The sequence below is a fragment of the Choristoneura fumiferana genome, chromosome 22 (assembly GCF_025370935.1).
Source record: "Choristoneura fumiferana chromosome 22, NRCan_CFum_1, whole genome shotgun sequence".
Taxonomy (NCBI): Eukaryota; Metazoa; Arthropoda; class Insecta; order Lepidoptera; family Tortricidae; genus Choristoneura; species Choristoneura fumiferana.
The window spans coordinates 1928668-1953111 of NC_133493.1; the positions used below are offsets into that span (position 1 = coordinate 1928668).

The 24444-nt window shown below is 37.1% G+C and overlaps 2 protein-coding genes across 2 annotated transcripts in view; both read right to left on the minus strand.

Annotated features, from left to right (window-relative positions):
* Positions 1-24444, minus strand: part of LOC141440127 (uncharacterized) — a 265808-nt gene that overhangs the window by 18143 nt on the left and 223221 nt on the right. The window lies entirely within an intron of this gene.
* On the minus strand, positions 7449-14922 carry LOC141440182 (odorant receptor 10-like). The gene is made up of 5 exons (XM_074104643.1): positions 14075-14922; positions 10605-10701; positions 9074-9178; positions 8217-8369; positions 7449-7530 (listed from the first exon to the last, which is right to left on the minus strand). Exons 1-5 carry the CDS (start codon positions 14866-14868, stop codon positions 7465-7467), a joined length of 1215 nt encoding a protein of 404 aa, XP_073960744.1. The 5' UTR covers positions 14869-14922; the 3' UTR covers positions 7449-7464.

Consider the following 24444-nt stretch of genomic DNA (forward strand, 5'->3'; position numbering starts at 1 on the left):
GAACACCATGGAAGTTGGAGGCCTTCGAAATGTGGATACAAAGTAACCAACGTGGCAGTATTGCAAAGAATAGGCAAGCACCTTGAGCTTCTAAAGACCATAAAGCAAAGAAATCTGCGTTACTTTGGGCATGTGATGAGAAACGCCAAGTACAGAGTTCTCCAGCTTTTTATCCAGAGGAAGATTGCCGGAAAGAGAAGCGTGGGCAGGAGACACTCGTGGCTGAAGAATTTACGAGACTGGTTCAACTGCAGTACCACGTCCTTGTTTAGAGCAGCGGCCTCAAAAATTAGAATCGCCATGATGTTGTCTAACCACCAATAGGAGAGGAATAGGAAGAAGAAGAAGAATATTAGTATTACTAATGATACCAAAAGCATGTAAATGTACGTAATGTCCTTGGTAATTGTTACATATTTGCTGTGACTTTTTTCAAAAGTGTTATTCCATAATAAGACACGTCAAGATCGCTTACCTTCTTTCTAATGCTAAAAAAAACGAAGTATAGATAGGGTTCCGTAGCCGTCAGAATCATACTATCCGTATTCTTCTTCTTCTTCTTCTTCAGCGCGTTTTCGCCCACCGTTGGGCATACGCCTCTCCAACCTTTCTCCATCCAGATCGACTATCTGTCTCTCTCTTCCAGACCGATCCTGCTGTCTCCACAATGTCATCGGACCATCGAGCAGGCGGTCTGCCCACATTTTTTTTGCCTAGCCGGGGTCTCCACTCCAAAACGCGCTTGCTCCACCGTTCGTCGTGTCGTCGGCACACGTGGCCGGCCCAGGCCCATTTCAGCTTCGCGACTCTATGTCCCACATCGACCACTTTCGTGCGTTTTCTGAAAAGCTCTTTCCGGACTCGATCGCGTAGCGTTATGCCGAGCATGACTCGCTCCATGTTACGCTGCGTCACTTTCAACTCGTGGATTATCCCAGCAGTCAACCTCCATGTCTCACAAGCATACGTCATAGCCGGTAGCACGCACTGATCAAACACCTTCGTTTTCAACGATTGGGGAATTTTGGACTTCAGCACGTAGCTCAGCTTTCCGAAGGCTGCCCTCCGATGGCTGACTATCCGTATTAAAGTAGTAATATTTTTCCAAGGATTTTGTGTTTCGTACGGAACTTTCCTAGTAGGTATCTTAGTTAGTTAGGAGGCTGCTTCCTTCTTTTAAGCTACTAATAATTCTCAAGCAAACGTAGCCGTAGGTACCTAATGTAGTTTTCCTTGTAAAGTTGATATATTATTTTACTTCAATCATTATTTTTTTATAATTTTCAAACTAACAATTTTAGCTTTTAGAGGGAGCGCAGGTCGCTTGACTTTAATAATCCACTTTAAAGTTGAATATTTCGCAAATGAATCACTTTAGTCTCTAAGCTAAGCCATGGATGGACGGACAGACAGGCATGGTGAACCTATAACAGTTTTCTCTTATCCATTTTAGCTATGGAACCCCAAAGGATTAGGTATTCATTACCAGCATCTCATCACACAAGTTTCAATTATGATACCGCAGATCAAATTATATGCAATTATACCTATCCAATATATCCGCCCGTAAACAGATAGCTTAGTCAAGTGCGAAACCTGATTCCAGTTAATCTCATACACATGGTGATTAGGAATATAACTATAATATCATTACTAATACAGATCTAATAAATAATGCTTTTCTGACGTATTTTGTCGGATAAGTTCGTATGTATGTAGGTCAGTACGTAATGTAAGACGACCGGATGGCCAAGTGGTTAGAGAACCTGAATACGACCTGGGTTCGATTCCCGGCCGGGGCAGACATTTGAAAAATAGATAGAAATATTTATTCGCACTTTGCAAATTACAAACGACACAAAATGATCAAGTATTAAGTAAGCATTAAACACACATTAGTACATTACATTACATTAGTATTTGTGTGAATAATACGAATGTTTGTTCTCGGGTCTTGGATGTTTTATATAAGTATATATATAAGCATGAATCTATCTACATAAGTATGTTTATCCGTTGCCTAGTATCCATAGTAAGTACACTTTAATAATTATAGTAATACTTTAAAAAATACAACATTATGTACTTTAGTTTCCTGTTAACCTTAGCGGTCCCCCGACACCGACGACGCTTAGATAAAAATATTACTAGGTACTTATACTAAATTAACTTAGGCTAATTTTGCGGGAAATCACCATAGTCCCCGCGGGATAGGGATAAACGAATTCTTCGCAGATGAAGTCGCGGGCAACAGCTAGGTAGAACATAATTATTTTTTACTTTTTAGTTGTCTTTTTTAGCGGCGTTTGTTTTTCAGGAGTTTTTATTTTTATTTTTGCTGGTGTCTTTTTATATCTGCCGAGTGTCCGGAACTTTCACTTTGTCGTCATTCCATCTAGTGGAAAGCCTGAAATACTTCGTCTTCCGATTCGTGGACGCCACTTGAGGATTTTTCTCCCTCAATGGTCTGTTTTCGAGCGTTGCCACAAAACCGCTAAAAAGGCGGCCATACTTGAACATAATGTTATTATTGGAGCCCAACACCCGTCCTCCATGGAATGAATTTTTAACCCCCGACGCAAAAAGAGGGGTGCTATAAGTATGACCGCTTAGTGTGTTTGTCTGTCTGTGGCACCGTAGCTCTTAAAGGGGTCGACCGATTTAATAATAATAATTCATTTATTTATTCAGACAACAAAGATCCATACATTATTAGTAATTTGCTTATAACTATGTTAGTATACATATTGGACAAGTGATAGTGTGGTATTAATTAAATTTTGCATTATAGAGCACTCATCTCTTACAGCAATCATCTTCAGGAGGCTGTTAGTGCTGCCACGTATTCTTGTCAGAAGCGATGCCTTTTTTTTCCGTAGTAAATTTAAATGCGGTTTTTATTATTTTAAATAAAAGTTTCTAGCGATGGTTCTTAGACGTGTTTCATCAAAATCGGTTCAGCCGTTTTTGAGATATTGAGCTTTGAAGAGGCAAAATTGGGGGTTTGCCAACTTTTTGCTGGTTAGTTTATTATCGCAACGTTTATACAGACTTCCTGATGCCATAACGACTATTCATTAAGCCTTCCTATAAATAAATGTAAATGAATGGACCCTAATGCTTCTAATATTATGAATGGGAAAGTTCGTGAGTGGGAAAGTGTGTGTATGTGTGAGTGAATGTGTCTTCAAGTTAAAACGGTTCACTAATGTTTGGCAACTAACGTTTGGCAACCTGTATAATTTCCCAACTTCTCATTTCGTAACTATTTAATATTTCAGAAACTGTAAATATTTCAGGATTTTTATTAAACTAACCTAACCTAACCTAAAGGGTTCTACGCAATGGTTGCGAAATGATGATTGGTTTTTCGGAGTCTTTTTGTAGTTTTTTTATTTCAACTCTAAATTTGTTACTTTTTCGGGTATCCCGTGAAACCATATCGAAAATACGCAGCACTAGCGACATCTATGTTTCGTCGAGTCGTTGTACTTTCGATATGGTTGCGAAATGAATCAGGTTGCCAAACGTTGATTGCGAAATGAACGGATACCCGTTGAAACGACTGATATGATGACGGTGATGATGAGGCGTTACTTTGCGGAGGTCCATATCAATGAACTATAAGTAGATTGATAAGCAAGGGTGGAAAGTGACCCATTTCAACCGAGATATTTCGAGGGGAAATGGGTAATTTCATCCGAGTTAGACACCCTACTTTTCATTTCGACTGTAAGGAAAGTAAAATAATACTACAAAAAAATGAGAATAATAATAAATTGAATTTACTTATATCCAACCTCCAACGGTACCTTTTCGACCTGGCCACTTGCCACGGCCGACTTTAAAAAAAAAACGAGTTGGTCACAACCAAGGAGCTTATACAGAGTGTATTTTTGATACTACCTCAAACTATAACTAGACGAAGATTTAAGTGCTGTGAACCGATTGCCAAATTTTTAATTTAGAATTACGAGTGCGACGTTTTGAACAAAAACAAAGTATTATCACGTAGTGATACATTGCGTGCTAATTAATTTTATAAGGAAAATAACAACTCTATTTTTTTACTAAAACATAATAAAATGTGATAATTAGGGCCTTCACTAACTACCCTTAAAGTTTGAGGTAGTATCAAAAATACACGCTGTATACAAAACTGGAGGTTGAACTCCGAACGAAGAAGTTTGACCTTTATTACTTATTCCATCTCTTTCTTTCAAATTTCACGAATGACTTCCATCTCTTTCTTAACCTAACTAAAGAAAGAGATGGAATATGTTCGTGATGTAATAAAGATCAAATTTCTTGTTTCAAACGGATGTTCGGCATTCAACCTCCAGTGTTGTATATAAGCTCCTTGGTCACGACGTGCATCTAGATGGCCATGCTGAAACGTGAAAAAAAAAGTGTCATTGACGTATCTTGGACTCCGTGGCTAATCGAAAAATTAAAAAAAAAAACTTTTTACCCTAGAGATCAAAACGCAATTTTCCACCCGGCTATCTACCCATGAAAATTAAACTTTCCGAACAGGAGAGATGAAAAAAGAATTTTTTTGCTCACCAGCAACCTTATGATAGCTAAGTTCATGCAAGATATACGTGTTCATGCAGTTCCTCCACCTCCACACTGTAAGAACACACACAAATCACACAAACCCATCTATCACCACCATCACAATACACTGACGCGTTTCGAACTCAACCAGAGCTCAACTTCAGAGCAACACAACTGTACACCATACTACCAGATGTTAGACTCAAACTCAGATAAGGTCGCGGGTGAGCAAAGAAATTATTTTAGTTCTTTGATGGTGATGAGGGTGTTAGGTTGATCTGCTCATGTCTCCCCATTCCCCAGTCATCAAATACTAACTAATATTTATCGACAAAATTAACGACAGTAAATCTTACCGCGTTTTTAGTATATTTCTATTTCTTTTAGCCCTCTTAATATTAAAATTTATTCCCATACCACGCAAGCGCAAATGCTGTATTCAACAGCAGATTTCTCACTCCGAAACTTCGTGCACTAGTTTACAAACAGTGTAAATTTTATCCGAGCTTGTTTCAATTTTTCATCTCTAGGGATTTTTTGCGGTTTTGTGTTTAAATCGGCGCAATTTAAAGTATTATCAACCAAACGATATTACGACGTAGAATTTTAAGAAGTTAGGTACATGTATGACGTTGCTTCGTACGCGAAGATTTTACATCTATCTCTACCTGCTTACCTATTACTCCATGAATTTATATGGGAAAATATTTTGAACACAAATGAATGAATCAATCAAATTTGAATTTAGTGTCGCGCGAGCAGAGTGGTGGCGCGTAGCGCGCGTGTTGTGGCAGCCGTCGAGTCGTGTTGCTCCTAGGAAGATGGGCTTCGAATTAGCCCGAAACATGTCGAGCTCAACTCGGTTTAAGACGTGAGTCACAACAACAATAATCATTTAAATACTCGATTAAAAATCCGGGTTTATGCTGTCGCTCGCCGAATGCGGCCGACTTCTTCACACTTTTGCGGTCGCCGTATGCAGCATGCGGCGAACGACTCAGTGTAATTGCCGCTTTACTTTTATTTACACCATGATGGCATTTATTAACGTTGCATGATGTCACCTAGAAACAGCTATTAAAATTTTGCGATTTTTCATAAATCTCGTAGAATGTAATCATAAAATTAGGCAGCCTAAATTTTTCAGACGTCATTTAAAAAAAAACATCCAAATCTGTTCAGTTGTTCTCAAACTCACTCAAGCATGCACACACACACATTTTCACATTTATAATATTTGAAGATTTTTTATTAAATACTACCTAATAATAAAAATTATCCATACTATTATTCCGTCTTTCGAGAGGACGGAACGACGGCTTTCGAAGTAGGTAAGGAACGACTTTCGAAGTAACGGAGCGACGGATCGACGTGATTTTTGGCATAGAGATAGGTTACTTTTTACCCCTGAAAATGCACAGTTCCCGAGGGAACAGCGCGCGATAACCGAATTCCACGCGGACAAAGCTGCGGGCAAAAGCTAGTGATAAAATAAATCCGAATAGTCCAAAGCTATAATAGCAATGAATCAAGAATTTGGCGAACAAACAATAAAATCCAACAGATATCAAATACAACACGTTTCAATTACCTGTGGATAAGATAGAACCCTGCCCAAACAGCTTTTCCGTTTATGTATTCGCTTACTTTTCAAACACTTTAACAGGAAACTAAGAAATCTTATATGATATAGAGGTAACTCACCTGCAAAGAAAAAAACGCATTAGACTTTGTTCTAGTTGCAGAATTTTATTTCTAGCCAATTTTTCTCGTGACACCCTTTCCCGGCCCGGAAAATACCGACACGGAAATACCGACCCTGTTTTTTATAAACACGCCCATAGAAACTGACATGAGCTTCTATGGGCGTGTACACGAAAAACAGGGTCGGTATTTCCATGTTGGTAATATCCATGCCGGGAAAGAGTGTCACCCGATTCTTTACAATCGAAAGTAGAAAACTTTAAAGCAGGTTATGTTTTTTTTATATACTTTTTTTACTGAGGCCAGTTATTTAAAGTTTTGTGTGTAGAATACCTACGCCATTTTTTTTTTAGCGCGTTTGCATACTATTTAGATAAGTTAATACCGGCCGTTAAGCCGCGGTGGCCTAGTAAGCCGCGGTGGCCTAGTGGTTTGACCTATCGCCTCTCAAGCAGAGGGTCGTGGGATCAACCCCGCTCGCACCTCTGAGTTTTCGAAATTCATGTGCGGAATTAAATTGAAATTTACACGAGCTTTGCGGTGAAGGAAAACACCGTGAGGAACCTGCACAAACCTGCGATGCAATTCAATGGGGTGTGATGTTCAATCCGCACTGGGCCCGCGTGGAAATATGGCCCAAGCCCTGTTCTGAGAGGAGCTGTGCCAAGCAGTGGGACGTATATAGGCTGGGATGATGATGAATACCAACCGTTTATCTGTAGGTTTCATTTAAAAAAAACGGCAAAGCGCAACTGACAAGTAAAAATTACGAATGTAGAGTTAAAAATTAAGTAAAATTACTGACTCAGCAAAACAGGATTTTTTTTTAAATTATTAAGGTTATTATTTGGAAATAAAAAGAGGGCGGTGCGGATTCGAAGGTTTTCTGTATTTTAATCCTTGTAGAAGAGTGTTTTCAGAGTCCGATACCGATATCGGTATCAGACGCCGATACGATATCGGGGCAAGTAAAATGTATGAAATATGATCCGATATCGGATCGGATAACATATTTTATACATTTTACTTGCCCCGATGCCGATATCCTATCGGATAATCTGAAAAGGCTCTAACAATACAAACTACTAAGGACTCATACAAAGTATTATAGGTAAAATGTGCTCCATAATACGATAAGCGGGATTTTTTTTGTCTCCCTCTAATTAAAATCAAAAACATTATGTGCCATAGTAAATTTATTTATAGTTTCTTCTCTACTTGAGACTGATTCAGCAACGTGTAATAGCTATAAGCCCCTTTCAAAATCTGAAAAACAAAATAGAATTTATTCGTCTATTAATAAGGCGTTATAAGCCGTGGTGGCCTAGTGGTTTGGCCTATCGCCTTTCAAGCAGAGGGTCGTGGGTTCAAACCCCGGCTCGCACCTCGGAATTACATTTGAAATTTACCACGAGCTTTGCGGTGAAGGAAAACATCGTGAGGAAACCTGCACAAACCTGCGAAGCAATTCAATGGTGCGTGTGAAGTTTCCAATCCGCACTGGGCCCGCGTGGGAACTATGGCCAAAGCCCTCTAGTTCTGAAAGGAGGCCTGTGCCCAGCAGTGGGACGTATATAGGCTGGGATGGGATGATAATAAAGCGTTCCCTAGGTAACCTTGTATTAAATTTATTCATTATTTAACATTTATTATTTAATACATTTATTTTAATATTGACTAGTCTTTTACTGAAGGCTTCGCATGTGTAAGAGACACATAGGACTGTTAAAATTAATACTAACACACTTTATGACAGGCCTATGTTTTGACTAATAAAATGATTGATTGATTGACTTATCCAAAAAAAAATACGCAGTGTGGGTGCCACAGACGGAGATGGCGGGACGACCTGGATGACATGTATTTCTCGACGACAAGCCTCAGGCGGCTTTGGATCGGGAGGAATGGGCCAGCAATCCAGACTAGGTAATAATAATAATAATGATACATACGTTTATAAAAGTAGGTACTGACAGCTTTGCAAAGGGACCAGCGGAGAAGACAATGTTGGTACTGAACTGAGCCATGAGAATTGCCAAGTCCTTCCGGAGAATGCTGCTCTTCCACCAAACGCTCTCGAAAGGTCCTCTTACCAGCTCTTGGCTCTGGAAACCACAAGATTCTCGAGCAAGAGTGTCTATAAATAGGATCTTTAACATCTTGTTATGTTGAAACTACAGTGTAAACCAGAGATTTTTAAACTTTTTCCTCGTAGACCACTTTCATAATTTTACTCATTTCAGTATACCCCCAGCTGATACGGATCCTGTGGACTATTTTGGGAATCTTTGATCTAAACTCATAAAGTGCTAGATAAAAAGCTGCTTTTAAAAATTAAAAAATAGTTTTTTTTTAATTTCATATAATCGAAACAATATAAATACAATGAACTTATTATGCCACTATTGGAAAACCCACTGGAGGTTTATGTAATAGTAGGCGAGTTACAGCGGTTCAGTACATAGATTATATTTTAATTATAATTATTTAATTTTTCCGGGATAAGAACTTTAATTTTGAGTTTCACCACCAAGTTATAATGTAGGAATTTATAATTGTTAAGCATTACAGACTTGTGGTGGGCGAGACTGGTACCCAGATTAGGAAAATCCTGTGTGTCAAGGTACCAGGTCTCCGAACTCTCACAACGACGTATTGGCCTATATCTTTCCATAAGGATTTTAACCTATTTTCATTACATTTTGTTAAAATAACAGGGGTTTAACCTCGACGGGGTAATAGACAGACAGAGTTATTCGCATTTAAACTATTAATATGGATAGGAACGTGTATTATAGCTACAACTTACAATGTGGAAAACATCGTTGCTGTGCCAACAATAGAGGAAAAGTTGGGACACTCCAAAAACTAAATACTCCACTTGAAGTAACATCTGCATGACATTGGTTTCAGACTGGAAAGTAGAAAATAAAGGTTTATTTAGATAATATACTGAGCGGCAAAACATCTGGCCCTCAAATGTATGCAGTAATGATTTGCAATTTTACGGTTATAAAAATATGTGCATGTATTCAAACGTTGAGTTGTTTACTTTTAGGCCTACGAGGTATGGAATTTTGGAATTTGAAAATCGAACTTAGAACCGATTTGATCGTATCGCTCGCTTTTTCCACGTTGATGTGAAAGTGAAAAATCAAAGTGAAATTAAAATCTTTCGAATTCAGCGAGTAGACCCAACACTGACCTAAGCATTAAAAAAAATTGGAAAGATTCTTTGTCTCAGAGAGTGAACAAAATCGCATTTTCACTTTTTTCAACGCAATACCTGCCTATTTCAGGTGCTGGGGTGAAAAGAATATTGCATACTTAAAGCGATCTCATGATAATTTAAAAGGATTGATATTTTTTTCTGATAGAAAATCTGATAGATAAAAGTTTTAAATAATGAATAAAGAGTGTTTTTGTACAACCTGCCTTATACGTGAAACATACAACGGTTGCTCGAATGTCAATTTATTCAAATTTGGTACCCTATTTGCACTACGTAGGAAAAATTTCGCCAGCCCGATTCAGCTAACACAATTTTCAGTACAGTGACATCTATCGGAATATAAAATCAATATAGAAAACTTTTACTGTATACAGTTTTTTTTATCTCTGGCATGGGAAATGTGAACTTGGGTTATGTATACAAATGACCACCTACTACATACAATCCTATCCTACTAAATTATAAATGTGAAAGTTTGTGAGTGAGTGAGTTTGTGAGTAAGTATGTTTGTTACTTCTTCGCGCTGAAACGGCTGGACAGATTTGGATGAAATTTGGTAAAAATAAAGTTTATAACCTGAATTAAAATATAGAATACTTTTTATCCCGATATTCCCACGGGATAGGGATAAAATCTCTAAATAACAACCGCTGGGCTTAGAGTCTTGGAATTTGGTATGTAGGTAGCTGGACTTCTGGAATAACGCATAGGCTGCTTATTATCCCGGTGTTCCCACGGGACAGAGATAAAATCTCGAACTAATAACCGCTGGACTTAAAATCATGAAATTTGGCATGGGTGTTTTAATTTAACTTCAATGAAAACCACGATGATAGCAAACGGAGATGACGAAGAATATTAGGGAATTCCCACGGGAATTTAATAAAAAACCCGGAATTTCAATTCACCTGCTGTATCTATTGATTTACGCGTGCGAAGCCGCGACTAAACGCTAGTAATTATAAAAAATAAAATTACAGTGAAAACTCGTTGCAGATAATCAAAATATACTCGAATACAGTACGTAGGTAGGGACTATGACAGTACTATCGAAATATACATAACCACCAGGCTGACTTCGTGTAAAGCAGAGACATCAAATACACACCGTGATTTGATAGGAAGTGACACAGAGCATGACTGAGCATACAAACACGTAGAACATCATGATTGGTGACAGGCACGAGTCAAACAAACGAGAATATCTGGAACAGAAACGTTTGATTGGAAAATATCTGGGTGAAAATAAATATTTGGGAAATGGATGAACTACACTGACGAGCAAAAATAAAGAGTCGTTTATTAAAATCGTAATAGCTCCTAAACTACTAAAATTGTTTTCTTAATTTAAAAAGTACATTAAAGCTAATTTAACTACGCATAAGTAACCTTAACATAAATAATAAAGCTTTTTACTGAACTCATTTTGCTTGAAGAAGCTCCTTTTTTTTACTGTGGAGTAGAATTCGTTTAGAATAGAATAGAATAGAATAGAAGACATTTATTCACATTCACAAAGACACACAAATACAACCAAACTAAAAAACAACAACAGCAAACACAAATAAAACAAAAAAAAGAAATACAAAAATTAAAATATATGATTTTGTGTGTCCTCGCAAAAGTGAAACGGCCGCTGACTCAGCATTATGCTGAGGCGTTAGACGCCTGCAGCGCTGATATTCTGTCAGAACCGTCTGTGACTCGCGGAATGATACACAAATATACTCACATAAATAAAATTAAGACATATAAATATATTTTATTGTAAGTAAACAAGAAATAAAAAAAAACTACAATAAACATATAAGTAAAAAAACAAGGGACAAATAAGTTGTTCAAAAACATCAGGCTGGCGTACTCGTAAGTTTATTCGTTTATCGCGGGAACTATTAAATTTTCCGGGATAAAAACTATCTGTATCTGTATAATTTTATCTTAATCGGTATAGCGGTTTAGACATGATGAGGTAACAAATAAACAGACTTGCGAGTACAAACTTTCACATCCTATTAATATTATAAATGGGAAAGTTTGTAAGTCTGTTTGTTTGTTCCACCAGAGAGCAGTGCTGTGCGGCTATGAAGCGTTTCGATTAGTTGATGAAAAACACGACACTGACGACCGGATGGCCAAGTGGTTAGAGAACCTGACTCCGAAGCTTGAGGCCTATTGCCACATATTTGTAACGTGTCTGTTGTTTTGTATTTTTGTATTTTGTTATGTTCATTGTATTCAAGTGTGGCAATACGGCCTTTTTTATTCCCGGCCGGGACAGTTGTATGAATAATACGAATGTTTGTTCTCGGGTCTTGGATGTTTAATATGTATTTAAGTGTGTATTTATCTATAAAGTTATACTAGTTGCCAAGTATCCGTAGTACAAGCTTTGCTTAGTTTGGGACTAGGTCAATTGGTGTCAAGTGTTCCATGATATATTTTTTCTATCTCTGGTAGAAACGCAGTCTTAGAGCGGACCGTTGTCGCGGCGGTACCTCGTACTGTAACATCTCCTTATCTTTACAACGCTGGCAGTGCCGTAAACAAAACAAAATTTATCGTATGAACATTCTCGGAGTAAGTTAAATTGCCTTTTGCGAATCGTAATTTGAAAATTTTGCACGTATGCCGAAGTTACCGGTTTTTCTCAAGATGTTGAAAGCGATAACACTTAAATGTGCTTTCGTATTAAGTTTGTTTTAAAGTTGGATCTTAAATTTTGAGATAAGCTGTTGAAAATACGTTTGATAAAACTATTGGAGTTTCCCAATTGAAATTTTAAGGGACATAGAGATACTTTGTTTTGTCTTAACATTCAGAATTTTAACATTAAATCGGCATGGGTCTTTGACACACAATACCCAAAAATTACGCTCAATGGATCTATAATAGTAGTTTATGGGATTGTTAAGCAATGAGAACCATTAAGGTGCACGTGTTGGTTTATTTACAATACCTACTAATATCACAAAAGTTTTTTTTTTAATAAACTGCTTGATTTTCACACATATTATAAACAAACAGATCTTTGCACCAAGACAAAAGCAGAGTGTACTATTCGATCATAAAAATACATTTTACCCTCGACTCTATTAACCTTGCCTGCGTCTCGAGTGAATGTGAACGCCTCGGGTAAAACGGTGCGTTTTATGCACTTATTGTACAATGTACTATGTAGTGCACAACATTGCTTAAGTTCAAATTAATGTTGTGGGGTCTGTCGGTCTCTAAGGAACCTTGCACATGAGGTTTTTTTTACACGCTGATGACGGACAGATGTGATAAACGCGATACAAACGCTTGAAATAAAAAAAAAACAAAATCATCATTCATACTAAGTTCATACTTACTAGAAAAAAAAATCAGCACATCATGCAAGAGTTATTATAGGTACAGTCACCAGCACTACTATCTGACACAACAAGCGTGCATAACTGATACGACTCTCTTTCTAGGGCCGGAAGGACGTGTCAGATATTTTTGCACGCTCCGCTGTGGCAGATATTAATGCTGGTGACTGTACTCCATTTAAAAATTATCTTAGTTACATGTTGCATTATACTTTCCAGAGTCGTTAAGCATGGTGTTCTAAAATATTTATTTACTTAAAAATAAAAGGTGAGTTCTGTTTTTTTCATATTATTATGTGAATGGCTTCTACACCACTTCACACAACACGACGGTATATTTTTTAAATCGATTGCACACAAACACAATAATAAGCTCAAAATGGAAACTTTCCACCGAGCGACAGTACGACTCGAGTGTCACGGCCGAACTGGCGCGTCGCGCGGTTCATATTTTAAGCCCCGCCCGCTGCGGTTCATATCTCGTGGAATGATTTTTCGGGCTTAATTACTATCCTAGAGAAATTTTATTATTATTCGTATGTATTATTTTTATTTCTATGAATCCAACAAAGTTTTATGGTTCGGAGAAAAATGTACACATAGCATAATTGACTTTTCCAAGCTTTTCTCATCGCAGTTTTAGTGAAAATTTGGTAGGGGGGGCAAAGATAGAAAATTAAAAATCATACGGTAAACCATACAGTAATTGGCCACGTTACAGTAATTGCCCACTTGAATTTTTCATATGAAACAACAATACTACAAATAATTGAATGATAAAAGCGACCAGATTATTATAATTAGCACGATATTTGTTATGATTTATCACCACTTTTCTTTATAAAGATCGCGATATGATTTTGGGAATTCCCGGAATTTCAATTCTAAACCAGATTGAATAGTTTAAGCGTGCGAAACCGCGGGTAAACTCTAGTAATTTTATAATGTTTTCTTGACTTTTACTCATAACTATTACTGGATCTGGGATTTATCTCGCTGAACAAAATTACCACGAAGCTGCTAAGTATACGCGATACCCCACACTTCAGTCTACCCGTGACCACGGCCACTGAAGTGTGGCTGAAACATAGAGTTTATTACTTAGACGCTGTAAGACATGGACCTATTACGATGCGGACGCAATTTCGACACTGGACATTTTACGACTTTGACGGAGGGATTATTATTAGCTTTGTTAAACGTGATAAATCCTGAAATATTTTGTTACCTGACCAAATCAACATGCCGCTTGTAACATTCCTTCAACCTCCTTTTAGCTTCTTTCTCAGGTACCAGCCCGTTTGCAGCTCCAAATATCGACGCAGAGTCTCTCTTAAGCAGCTCCAACTCAACTCGAAAAAAAATCATGATGACTATAGCATTAGTGTCAAATGATGTGATCCAACCACCTCCATAGATCGCCGCATAACTTTGAAAGAGATAAGCAGCAATACAGCCTGGTGTTGTGTTTTTGTCAAATGGAAGCCACGAGCTTACAACTTGCATGTACGCCTGGTTGCCGCTCTTGACGTTCTCTCTATAGGTTTGGAAAAACGCGTATTTGATGACAGGTTGCAGCATTACGATCACTACAGTGGTGTACATCAGAAACCAGTAGCAGTAAGTGATTTTCCTACAGTATCTAGTGAAGTTTTTGATTATAGATTTGTTGGTATCATCCTCTGTGTTTCTTTGATTGAGATCAGCTTTTGTCACGTAATCCATGATACTGACCCAGTCCCTTTGGAACATCAAAAATGTCGTTACTTTTATAACGCTCATTGTTGCCAACATAGTAATTTTCAAATTCTCCAAAAGCATGTTAATGTCGGATTTTATGAACCATATATCCACGTATTCTGTTGCAGTGAAATAAATGATGCTAAGGTGCAAAAATATGTAGATGTACTTCATGGTTTTGTTTTTTGGGAGCAACAAGCCCCAAAATTTTAGGGCTTTCACATTTGGACCCAGTAAAGGACGGTAAGGGTCTTCTAGTTTGTCGTAAATATTTTTTAACATTTCGCTTTGCGCAGTGTTTCTTTTAGTTTGATGCACGAAGTGAAATCAAAATTGAGAGGTTAGAGGTTTTATATACTGGCATTGTAATTACTAGTGTTGGGAAAATTCATTCACTGTTACAAGAAGATGAAAGTATCTTTTGATAATTGAGTAACGAATCATTTTTATACCTTCAAAGGAAAAAACAGAGTCCTTTATAATGTAATTTTCTATTTGAATCAGAAATTTAACCTATCAAAGGGTAAAAAAAACACTCTTATTAACTTTCCTGACATTATATTGTATAGTTTCACGGTAGTACTTTTATTAAGAAATTTTAAGATTCTAATGTTATTTGGAAAACAAAAATGATAACAAGGGATAAATTCGCCGTTGTACACATATCTCAAAGTTTATAAATTTTTATATCTCTTTTTTTTGTACAATAAAAAGTTTACGTACAATACAAACACAATCCATATAATGTGCATTGTGATCGGTATCGTAAAATTAGGTTTTCTTTTTTATCACTTGGCGTTAGACAAGGCCGAGATAGATGATTATGATGATATTTTGACACAAAAATGTATTTATGTATTTTAAAAGTAGTAAACAAATATTTTCGAGATTTTAATGCGAGAGTTTTGCACTTTGCTTTTCACTTCGGTTGCGAGCGAAGAGCAACAGTGGAAACAATAAAATTGTTCACTTACTAGGTACCTTTTATTTTTTATGTATTGCTATATAATTATAATTTTTTTTTTGGTTTATTTTAATTGATTTGATTGATTTTTAGTATTATATAAATAAAAAATATAAAAAAAATTATATACAAACTTTTTTGTTTGTGGCTGACTTGATTGCCGTTGGTTTTACAAAGATTTTACTTTATGCACTAGAGCACAAGAAGTCATTTTATGTCGCCAAGATCCAGCATAAATACGAAGTTTACGAGCATGAGAACTGAAAAAGATGTTTTCATTTCTATTGACATAACATCACTATCAACACTAATTAAAAACTTGACAGAGCTATTATTCAATCACGTTTGAAATGCGACGTCAAAACTCGAAACTCGTGAATAGTTTAAATGATTATTAGGGGAAAAGGGGGTAATGAGAGCCAGCGGGTAAGGAGCGGTCCGACTAGAGACAAAACTATTGCTTGTATTCACTCAGTCTCAGAGGTTTATAGTTATAAGTATTTCTGTACTTCTTTTGTTTTTTTATTTGAGTATTAAAAAAAAAAAGTTGCCACTCGGGCATCTTCGTCACACTGCGGAAGTGTTCCCCTGCCGTGCTCAGCTCATTAGTGTCACTTATTATGTGACCACGGACGCTAGTCGATTTTTTGCTCCGCGCTTACAAAAAAGTCGAAATTTCAACGGCTAGGTAAGTGTGAAGTTTTATGTTTGCCACAATCAAATCTGTTTTATTTTATAGCTAATGTATTAGATATATTGACCCGGATAACTCACGAGTAGCACGAGTTTAGCTCGACATGTTTCGGGCTAATCCGTAGCCCTTCGTCTTTTTTATAGCTAATGTTATCAGTTTCGAGGACCTCTACGTATAATTTCATTATATGCTAGATGGTGGTATTCGGGTAATCAGAGCTTATTATGCTCTAATTACCCTATATGCATTTTAATATGTATTTTTTCAGATGCCGAAATGCCAAGAAAATGAAAATACACCACCTGATAAAGCGTTTTAGACTGTCGAAACTAGAAAATGCTGTAAATAACTTCGACATGGTGGTATATGGCTGACAAGAACTCGGTTTAGTAAGACATGTTACACCATAGCTGAAAAATTTGGTGTCGCAGATCGATTTAACGAAGCCAAGAAGTATGTGGGCAGAAACTTTGTAACTGGCTTTCTCCAACGACATCCTGAGCTAATTATTTATTTGTATATTGTTTTTGAGGCTCACTTAATAATTGAGTAGCTCACATTACCCATATGGGAATTTATAGGCTCTCATTTCCCGCAAAGTCGGGTAATGGGAGCGATTCTCTTTTTTTGAAAAAAGTTTAGTGGACAAGTGCCTAATAATGTAACGTTGACGCTGTAATTAAATGATAGTCAAATAAGTTAGGATATGGTTTTTAATAAAAAAATCCTAAAAAATACATAAATTTGCAGTTTATTGAACTTTTTCCTGAGTAGGCTCCAATTTCCCCCTGCACCCCTACATGTTTTTAAATTGTCTTTGACTGAATAATTATCAAGTTTGCAACAACCTAGGGTACAAGTGGATATTTAATTTACTTTAACTTTGTGTCGGAGGCGGTTTATTTATACTAAAGCTTATGTCATCACTGAAGTTAAAATTTGGTTTTGTTACCCTTAAATAATCATCTTGCATAACCAGCACTGGTTTACTTCCTGAATTAATTTAACTATTTTTATTTATTTTATAAACAAAAATCTTTGAAAATGCGTGTCGAACAGAACATCAATCATTATGCTATATTTTACATAGAACAAGGTTTGAAGGTTTGAAATTCAAGATTAGACAGAGTGGAAAACCCGGTACTTTAATGCACAATAGTTAGATTTTTTTCGGTGATGTATTTCAAACAATGAGGGTTTTCCTGGAGGTGAAATATCGCTAGATGGCGGTAGTATCGTGAGGTTCGTTTGACGTTTGCTCGTCATTGGTTAAATAACTAAATGAGCCAATCGCAGGTGGTTTTGCAGGTGGTAGGACCTTGTGCAAGGTCCGCCCGGATTGCTACCACCATCTTGCTCGCTAATACTGCCGTGAAGCAGCAGTGCTTGCATTGTTGTGTTTCGGCGTGGAGAGTAAGACAGCCGGTGCAATTACTGGCACTTGAGGTATCCCATCTTAGGCCTCTAGGTTGGCAACGCATCTGCAATACCCCTGGTGTTGCAGATGTTTATGGGCGGTGGTGATCTCTTACCATCAGGAGACCCACATGCTCGTTTGCCATCCAGTCGAATAAAAAAAAATTTTAGCGATATTTCTCTCCGTGGAAACCCTCATTCCAAAACACCTTGTAAATGTAAAGTAAACGTACGAGTGCTCGTCGCTGTCCCAATAGTTGGCATCTAAGTTGGGTACGCTTAACCTTATACCCTGAAAGCTAAATTTCCGTCGCTTTGACGCCGCTGGCCCTATCAACTATCAACACGATCTCGAAACGTGTTTTCTTTTCCAGCTAAAATAACAACAGTTAACGGAGAAGCCGTGTCACCTGAACTAACGTTGACAGAAGCAACACAATGGCCTGCCTAACGCTGTGTTTCCACCAAAGATGTGCGAGATTGTGTGGCGAGGAGTATAATAAGTTAAATCTCTATCTCTTGCAAGTTATTTTTACGTTTATGTTTTGTGATTGTCATATGGATTCACTGAAAATCAGCGTCGTTGCACTATCTGCGGCGACACATGCTGAGTGGACTCCTTTTAGAGACCACAGTCAACACTGTTTTAGGCATTAACATACTTACCTACTATTATATTTAGTTATTTCTGTATAAATGTTGTTGCATTGTGTGTTTCTAATAAATCTTTCATTCATTCATTCATAATAATAAGTTTATTTATTCATATTCATTTATTCATTGTAAAGTCATGTACATAAAATAAATATCACGGGACAATTCACACCAAAGTAAGCTTAGCAAAACTTGTGTTATGGGTACTAAGCAACGGTTAAATATAATTATATAGATAGACACATACTTAAATACATATTAAACATCCAGTACCCGAGAACAAACATTCGTATTTTTCATACAAATATCTGCCCCGACACGGGAATCGAACCCGGGACCTCAAGCTTCGTAGTCAGGTTATCTAACCACTAGGCCATCTGGTCGTCAAAAATAATAAATATAAATATAAATGATATTTAATATAAATGATTTTCTTTCTTTCTTTAAAAAGTGTTTTTGTGAAATGAATCATTATTTATCATTATTATAATTTTCACAGCAAAAACCTCCAGCTTTTTATGTAACTAAACAAAATCCGTAAATTAAATGGGGATAGATAACCCTAACTATCGCAATGCCTGCGGTGAAGGAAAACATCGTGAGGGCGGTGAAGGAAAACATCGTGAGGAAACCTGCACAAACCTGCGAAGCAATTCAATGGTGCGTGTGAAGTTCCCAATCCGCACTGGGCCCGCGTGGGAACTATGGCCCAAGCCCTCTTGTACTGAGAGGAGGCCTGTGCCCAGCAGTGGGACGTATATAGGCTGGGGTGATGATGATCGCAATGCCTACAAATACCAAACCCGCTAAATAACTTATTGTAGTCATTCCAAATGTAAGTCAGCCTAAAATTTCACGGCTTAGTTTCAGATTTTAGACCCTGGCATTGGTCCAACACAGGCTCAAAAGAACAACGGCTGATTCCTTCAAAATACCAAGCTAAAAGCAACTTAACTCAGTAAAGCGAAAGGTCTCTTTCAAGTTGGCACAGTTAATTGTGAATGTGGATCTTTCTCGAAAATTTTGAAATTCAGTGACCCATTCATATATTAAGGTGTACATTTACAAATTGTTGCTAAGGCGCGTTCTGTTAAATGGGATGTTTCCAAGCGTGAATCGGGGAATTGGGGTTATTCGAATAAAGAAGCTTGCGGGTATATATGCCCATTTATTTTGCGTTTTGTTATATTACTTGGCAGCGCGGCTGTGTTTGAACTAGCTGTGTGCGCGCCTCCGTCCACGTAGAATTCGTTCCGCGGGAATTATGGAGGTTTCCGGGATAAGAACTAGCCTATGCCTCCGGGACTCAAACTATCTACAACATACAATTTTTTACAAAAAAAAATTTGGTAAAAATATTATAGTTTTTCTACACAAAATCAAGAGCACAGTCGATTCCGATAGTTTAATAAAATGTCCCAAAAAAAAAAATCAGTTTTGCGACGGTTTTTTCATACACTCAGTATGGGCGTGACAAAACTGACTCATAAAATTTTGTATGAAAAAATGGGGTCATTTTTTAAACGATCGGGATCGATTGTGCTCTTGATTCTGAGTAAGAAAAACCATATTTTTTCAAAAATTTCAAAAAATGTAAGGATACATTTTTTTCGTAAAACGCCCATGTAATTGTATGTGTATGTATGTAAACTCTTTATTGCACATAAAAATAAAAATACAAATGCACAGAGAGGAAAACAAAGGCGAGCCTAAAAAAGGATCTCTTGCATGTATGCCTACCGAATCTAATTTAAATCGGTTCAGCTGGTTAGACGTGATGAGGTAACAAACAACAGACTTACCAACTTTCGCATTTAAAATATTAGCGGGATAATGGGATCACTGGGATACTAGCTGTTGTCCGCGACTTCATTCGCGTAGACAACAGGTCATACATAACAGTTATTTCTATCTTGCGGGAACTTTCTTTCCCGGTATGAAATTATCCTATGTCAATCAAAAAACTAGCTTTCTAGATTTTTAAAACAGCGCCAAAGTTGAATTAATTTATTTCTATCCTTTGAAATTGCCTAAAAATGCTGCAATAATTTATAATCTCGCTAATATTATAAATGCGAAAGTTTGTAAGTCTATTTGTTTATTAGTTACCTCATTCCGTCTAAATTACTGAACCTAAAATAGTTTGAGTCCCGGGGAAGGATATAGGATAGTTTTTATCCAGGAAAATTGCGTGGCTCCCGCGGGATAGCGATAAACTAATTCAACGCGAACGGATTCGCGGGCAACAGCTAGTAAACTATTATTTTTTTATTCGCCCCTTCGGACTGGCCTACTAATACTTATTATAAGTGAAAATTGCAGAAATTCGAAACATTAGTCAGACCAAATTATTAATCCATTCAGTGGCTTAAACCAAAAACCAATCTCGAGTCTTTTGGCCTCGCCTAACATCTGAGTAAACAGTATCAAATTTGATCTCAAAATTTACCAATTAAAACTTACAATCTGTAAAAACAGTTAAGTCGATACTTAAATGGAAACCCACCCGTCGGTCCATGATAATATAAAACCCGGTAGCCATACAAAGCTGTCTTACATGACCTTGCTACTCCTTAATCTTATAGAATGGTGATGGATAGGTATTTTAAAATAATTACGGGGTTGTGAAAACAATTTTTCGATACAGTGATATATTTGAGAAATATCCAGTTTTAAAGTTCAATTTTTCATTAAAATCGAGCGTCCTCACCACTAAACCACTGTTAGTTTGGTTTTGTTTTAAAATCATGATGTTATATATCAAATTAATAAGGAAAACTATTATGCCCAAATTTGCTTGAGAATTATTAGTAGTTTAAGAGTAAATAACAAAAATGAACCCTGAAAATAATTTTACACCAGTCTGAAGTCGGTGCCTCAGCTTGAGCCAGCAGGAGTGAACATTATAGTCGTCTACCTCTCCTATATATTGAGCTTCAATCACTCCTGCAGGCTCGTGCTGAGGCACCTACTTCAGACTGGTAGAAAATTATTTTCAGGGTTTTTTGTAGTCGGTTAAATTTTTTGTTATAAAATATTTTTTCACGCTTTTTAGTGTAAATTATATAAGATACAATAGTTTAATGTCAACTGCTCGTAACATTTTACGAAAGATTGCTTTTTCCGGTGCAGAGACGTTCATTATTGAAGAGTCCTGGTGCTTCACTACCCGTTCCATTTCACCATAATGTATTACGATGAGCATAATTATTGCTTAGCAACTATGTTAAAGTAATTGAAATTCAACCCGTGAAGTACTTCTTATTGAGTAGTAGCTCTGTTGGTCAAATGTGGTCTTCATCATCAGTTCCACTTTGCCAAATAATGATTTTGAAGAGCAAATGCATGAGTTACTACTAAATATATCTAAATTATCATAGGTGTCCCTACAATATTTGAAGAGTTCCCTCGAGTTCGCTTCTCGATTAGGATCTAACCATCATATCCTGATTTGGTGCTTATGGGACTTATTAAAGGCATTCCTAAACGAAGTAAAAAAAAATGTCAACTCGGTTCATAAATGACGGAGTTCTGAGTTTAACAGACAAAAAATAAAAAAATAAAAATACAGCCGAATAGATATCCTCATTTTTTTGAAGTCGGTTAAAAAATAGCAGTCTAACTTATAAAATAAACCTCCTTGGAAAATTCCGTACAAAGTTGGTATACTTGAGTTTTTCGTAACGGCTCACGGAACCCTATCTTGGGCGTGTCAGACACGCTCTTGGCCGGGTTTTATTTAAACAATCTCGTTGTACGATTATATGCTCAATTTGTACTTATTCTTTCCTTCTAACATATTTTTCTGTGTATATAAATGTTTCTCTCTCTTTCTCCTTCTATCCTTTTCTGTCTCTCTCTCCCCTTCTCTCTCATTGTTTCTCTTTCTATCTATCTATCTCTTTATCTCATGTACATTCTCATTGTGTGAGTCACCGACCCGGTCTCTCCGAGCGTGCTTCAAACTCGGTGAAGATTAATTTTAAGAGGGACTTGGATTCGCTTGTTTTTCTTTACTCCGCCTAATCCCTTTTATTTTGCCGTGTGACGTCGAGATTAAGGGCTCAAGGAGCCCCTCTTAGCAACAGTTTGTGGAACTTTCAAGATCTTGTTAATATCAAACAATGGGTATTATATTGTAATATAAAAATCCTCATTTGAATATTTATTTAACAACAAATTACAGCACTACAGTTAAAACACCAATGCGCTGTAAATTCAAATTATACAAAAAATACACATCATGATACACTCGAGGGCGAAAATTTCGAGTCACTAGCAAAGACTTCAATATCTTAAACCGACGACTGGATGGCCAAGTGGTTAGAGATCCTGACTATGAAGCCCCGGATTCGATTCCCGGCCGGAGCAGATATTTGTATGAATAATACGATTGTTTGTTCTCGGGTCTTGGATATTTAATATGTATTTAAGTTGTATTTTATCTATCTAAGTATGTTTATCCGTTGCCTAGTATCCATAGTGTACAAGCTTTGCTTAGTTTGGGACTAGGTCAATTGCTGTCAAGTCCCATGATATTTATTTATTTAAAACGAATAGAACTAGCATGTTGAAATGCATAATAATAATTTGAATAAGTAATTTAAATTAGTGTTTTTTTTTTCATATTATGTTTCTCTAAATAGAGGTTTTTCCGAAACGATGGCAGAATTTTGACATTCATCAGTGTTTATTGTAGCATAAATTGAATAAAGGTATTATTTTGTCATTGACTTTGTAGTAGCGGAGGAACTACGCATATACTATTTCAGTGTTAAACAATTTGACTCAATTCTAAGGACTACGTCAACAAGCGACTATTCCTTAACTTTGTCAAGTTTCTCAACTGAATTTATATGGCGAAGTACCTCTAAATAACTTATATTAGTTAGGGGGGCGGAAACTATTTGGACCTATCTATGCGGTTACAGAAACTTGGATGTTTGATTGAAATGTTCCAGCGAGTCTAGTGACCTCATCCTGAATTTGTAATACGTAAGGGATACTTCATTGCGTATTGGAGGATGTGGATTGTTCCACACAGGTTAATATTAAATGAATAAATATAAATATCATGGGACTTGACACCAATTGACCTAGTCCCAAACTAAGCAAAGCTTGTACTATGGATACTAGGTAACGGATAAACATACTTATATAGATAAATACATACTTAAATACATATTAAACATCCAAGACCCGAGAACAAACATTCGTATTATTCATATAAATATCTGCTCTGACGGGGAATCGAACCCGGGACCATAAGCTTCATAGTCAGTTTCTATAACCACTTGGCCATCCGGTCGTATTCATCATCATAATCATCATCATCCCAGCTTATATACGTCCCACTGCTGGGCATAGGCCCTCCTTGTGCCGTAGTTCCTACGCGGGCCCAGTGCGGATTGGGAACTTGACACAACTGAATTTCTTCGCAGGTTTGTGCAGGTTTCTCTGATTTCGGAGTAGAGACATTATGGTGCGGTCAAAGTATAGTATGGGCGAATCTAAACTTCTAAATCTAAACATAAACAAGCAGCTAACACACGCGAGCTATCATACTATGTCATGTGCTTTAGTGTTTTTTTTATTCGACTGGATGGCAAACGAGCAAGTGGGTCTCCTGATGGTAAAAAATCACCACCACCCATAAAAAGCTGCAACACCAGGGGTATTGCAGATGCGTTGCCAACCTAGAGGCCTAAGATGGGATACCTCAAGACAAGTGCCAGTAATTTCATCGGCTGTCTTACTCACCACGCCGAAACACAACAGTCTTAAATTAATCTTAATTTATATAAGAAACCTACTGTACCTTACCCCGCCTTAGGTAAGTTTCTTAGGTTGGCAATTCCGCCTTAATTTGGCTACGCCAATCGCTGCCTCCAAACAACGCTCGAGATTGATAATTACGTCGTCTGTATTACGTTGTCTCTCTTTGAAGTATTTCAATACTGTTGCGTGGGTTTGACGTGCATAATTTCAATCTTCCTGTTTACATCAACGATGGTCATCATCATCATCGTCCCAGCCTATACACATCCCACTGCTGGGCTTGGACCATAGTTCCCACGCGGGCCCAGAGTGGACTAGGGACTTTACATATGTCGATCTAAACGTAAAATTG

What these genes read in the sequence shown, in the direction of transcription:
- LOC141440182 (XM_074104643.1), bottom strand. Translation starts at nt 14,868, where the DNA reads ATGTTAAAAAATATTTACGACAAACTAGAAGACCCTTACCGTCCTTTA. An exon ending in CGGCATGTTGATTTGGTCAG is followed by an intron (nt 10,702 to 14,074) that starts GTAACAAAATAT and finishes TTTCTGTTCCAG; the next exon opens with ATATTCTCGTTTGTTTGACT. An exon ending in TCACTTCCTATCAAATCACG is followed by an intron (nt 9,179 to 10,604) that starts GTGTGTATTTGA and finishes TCTACTTTCCAG; the next exon opens with TCTGAAACCAATGTCATGCA.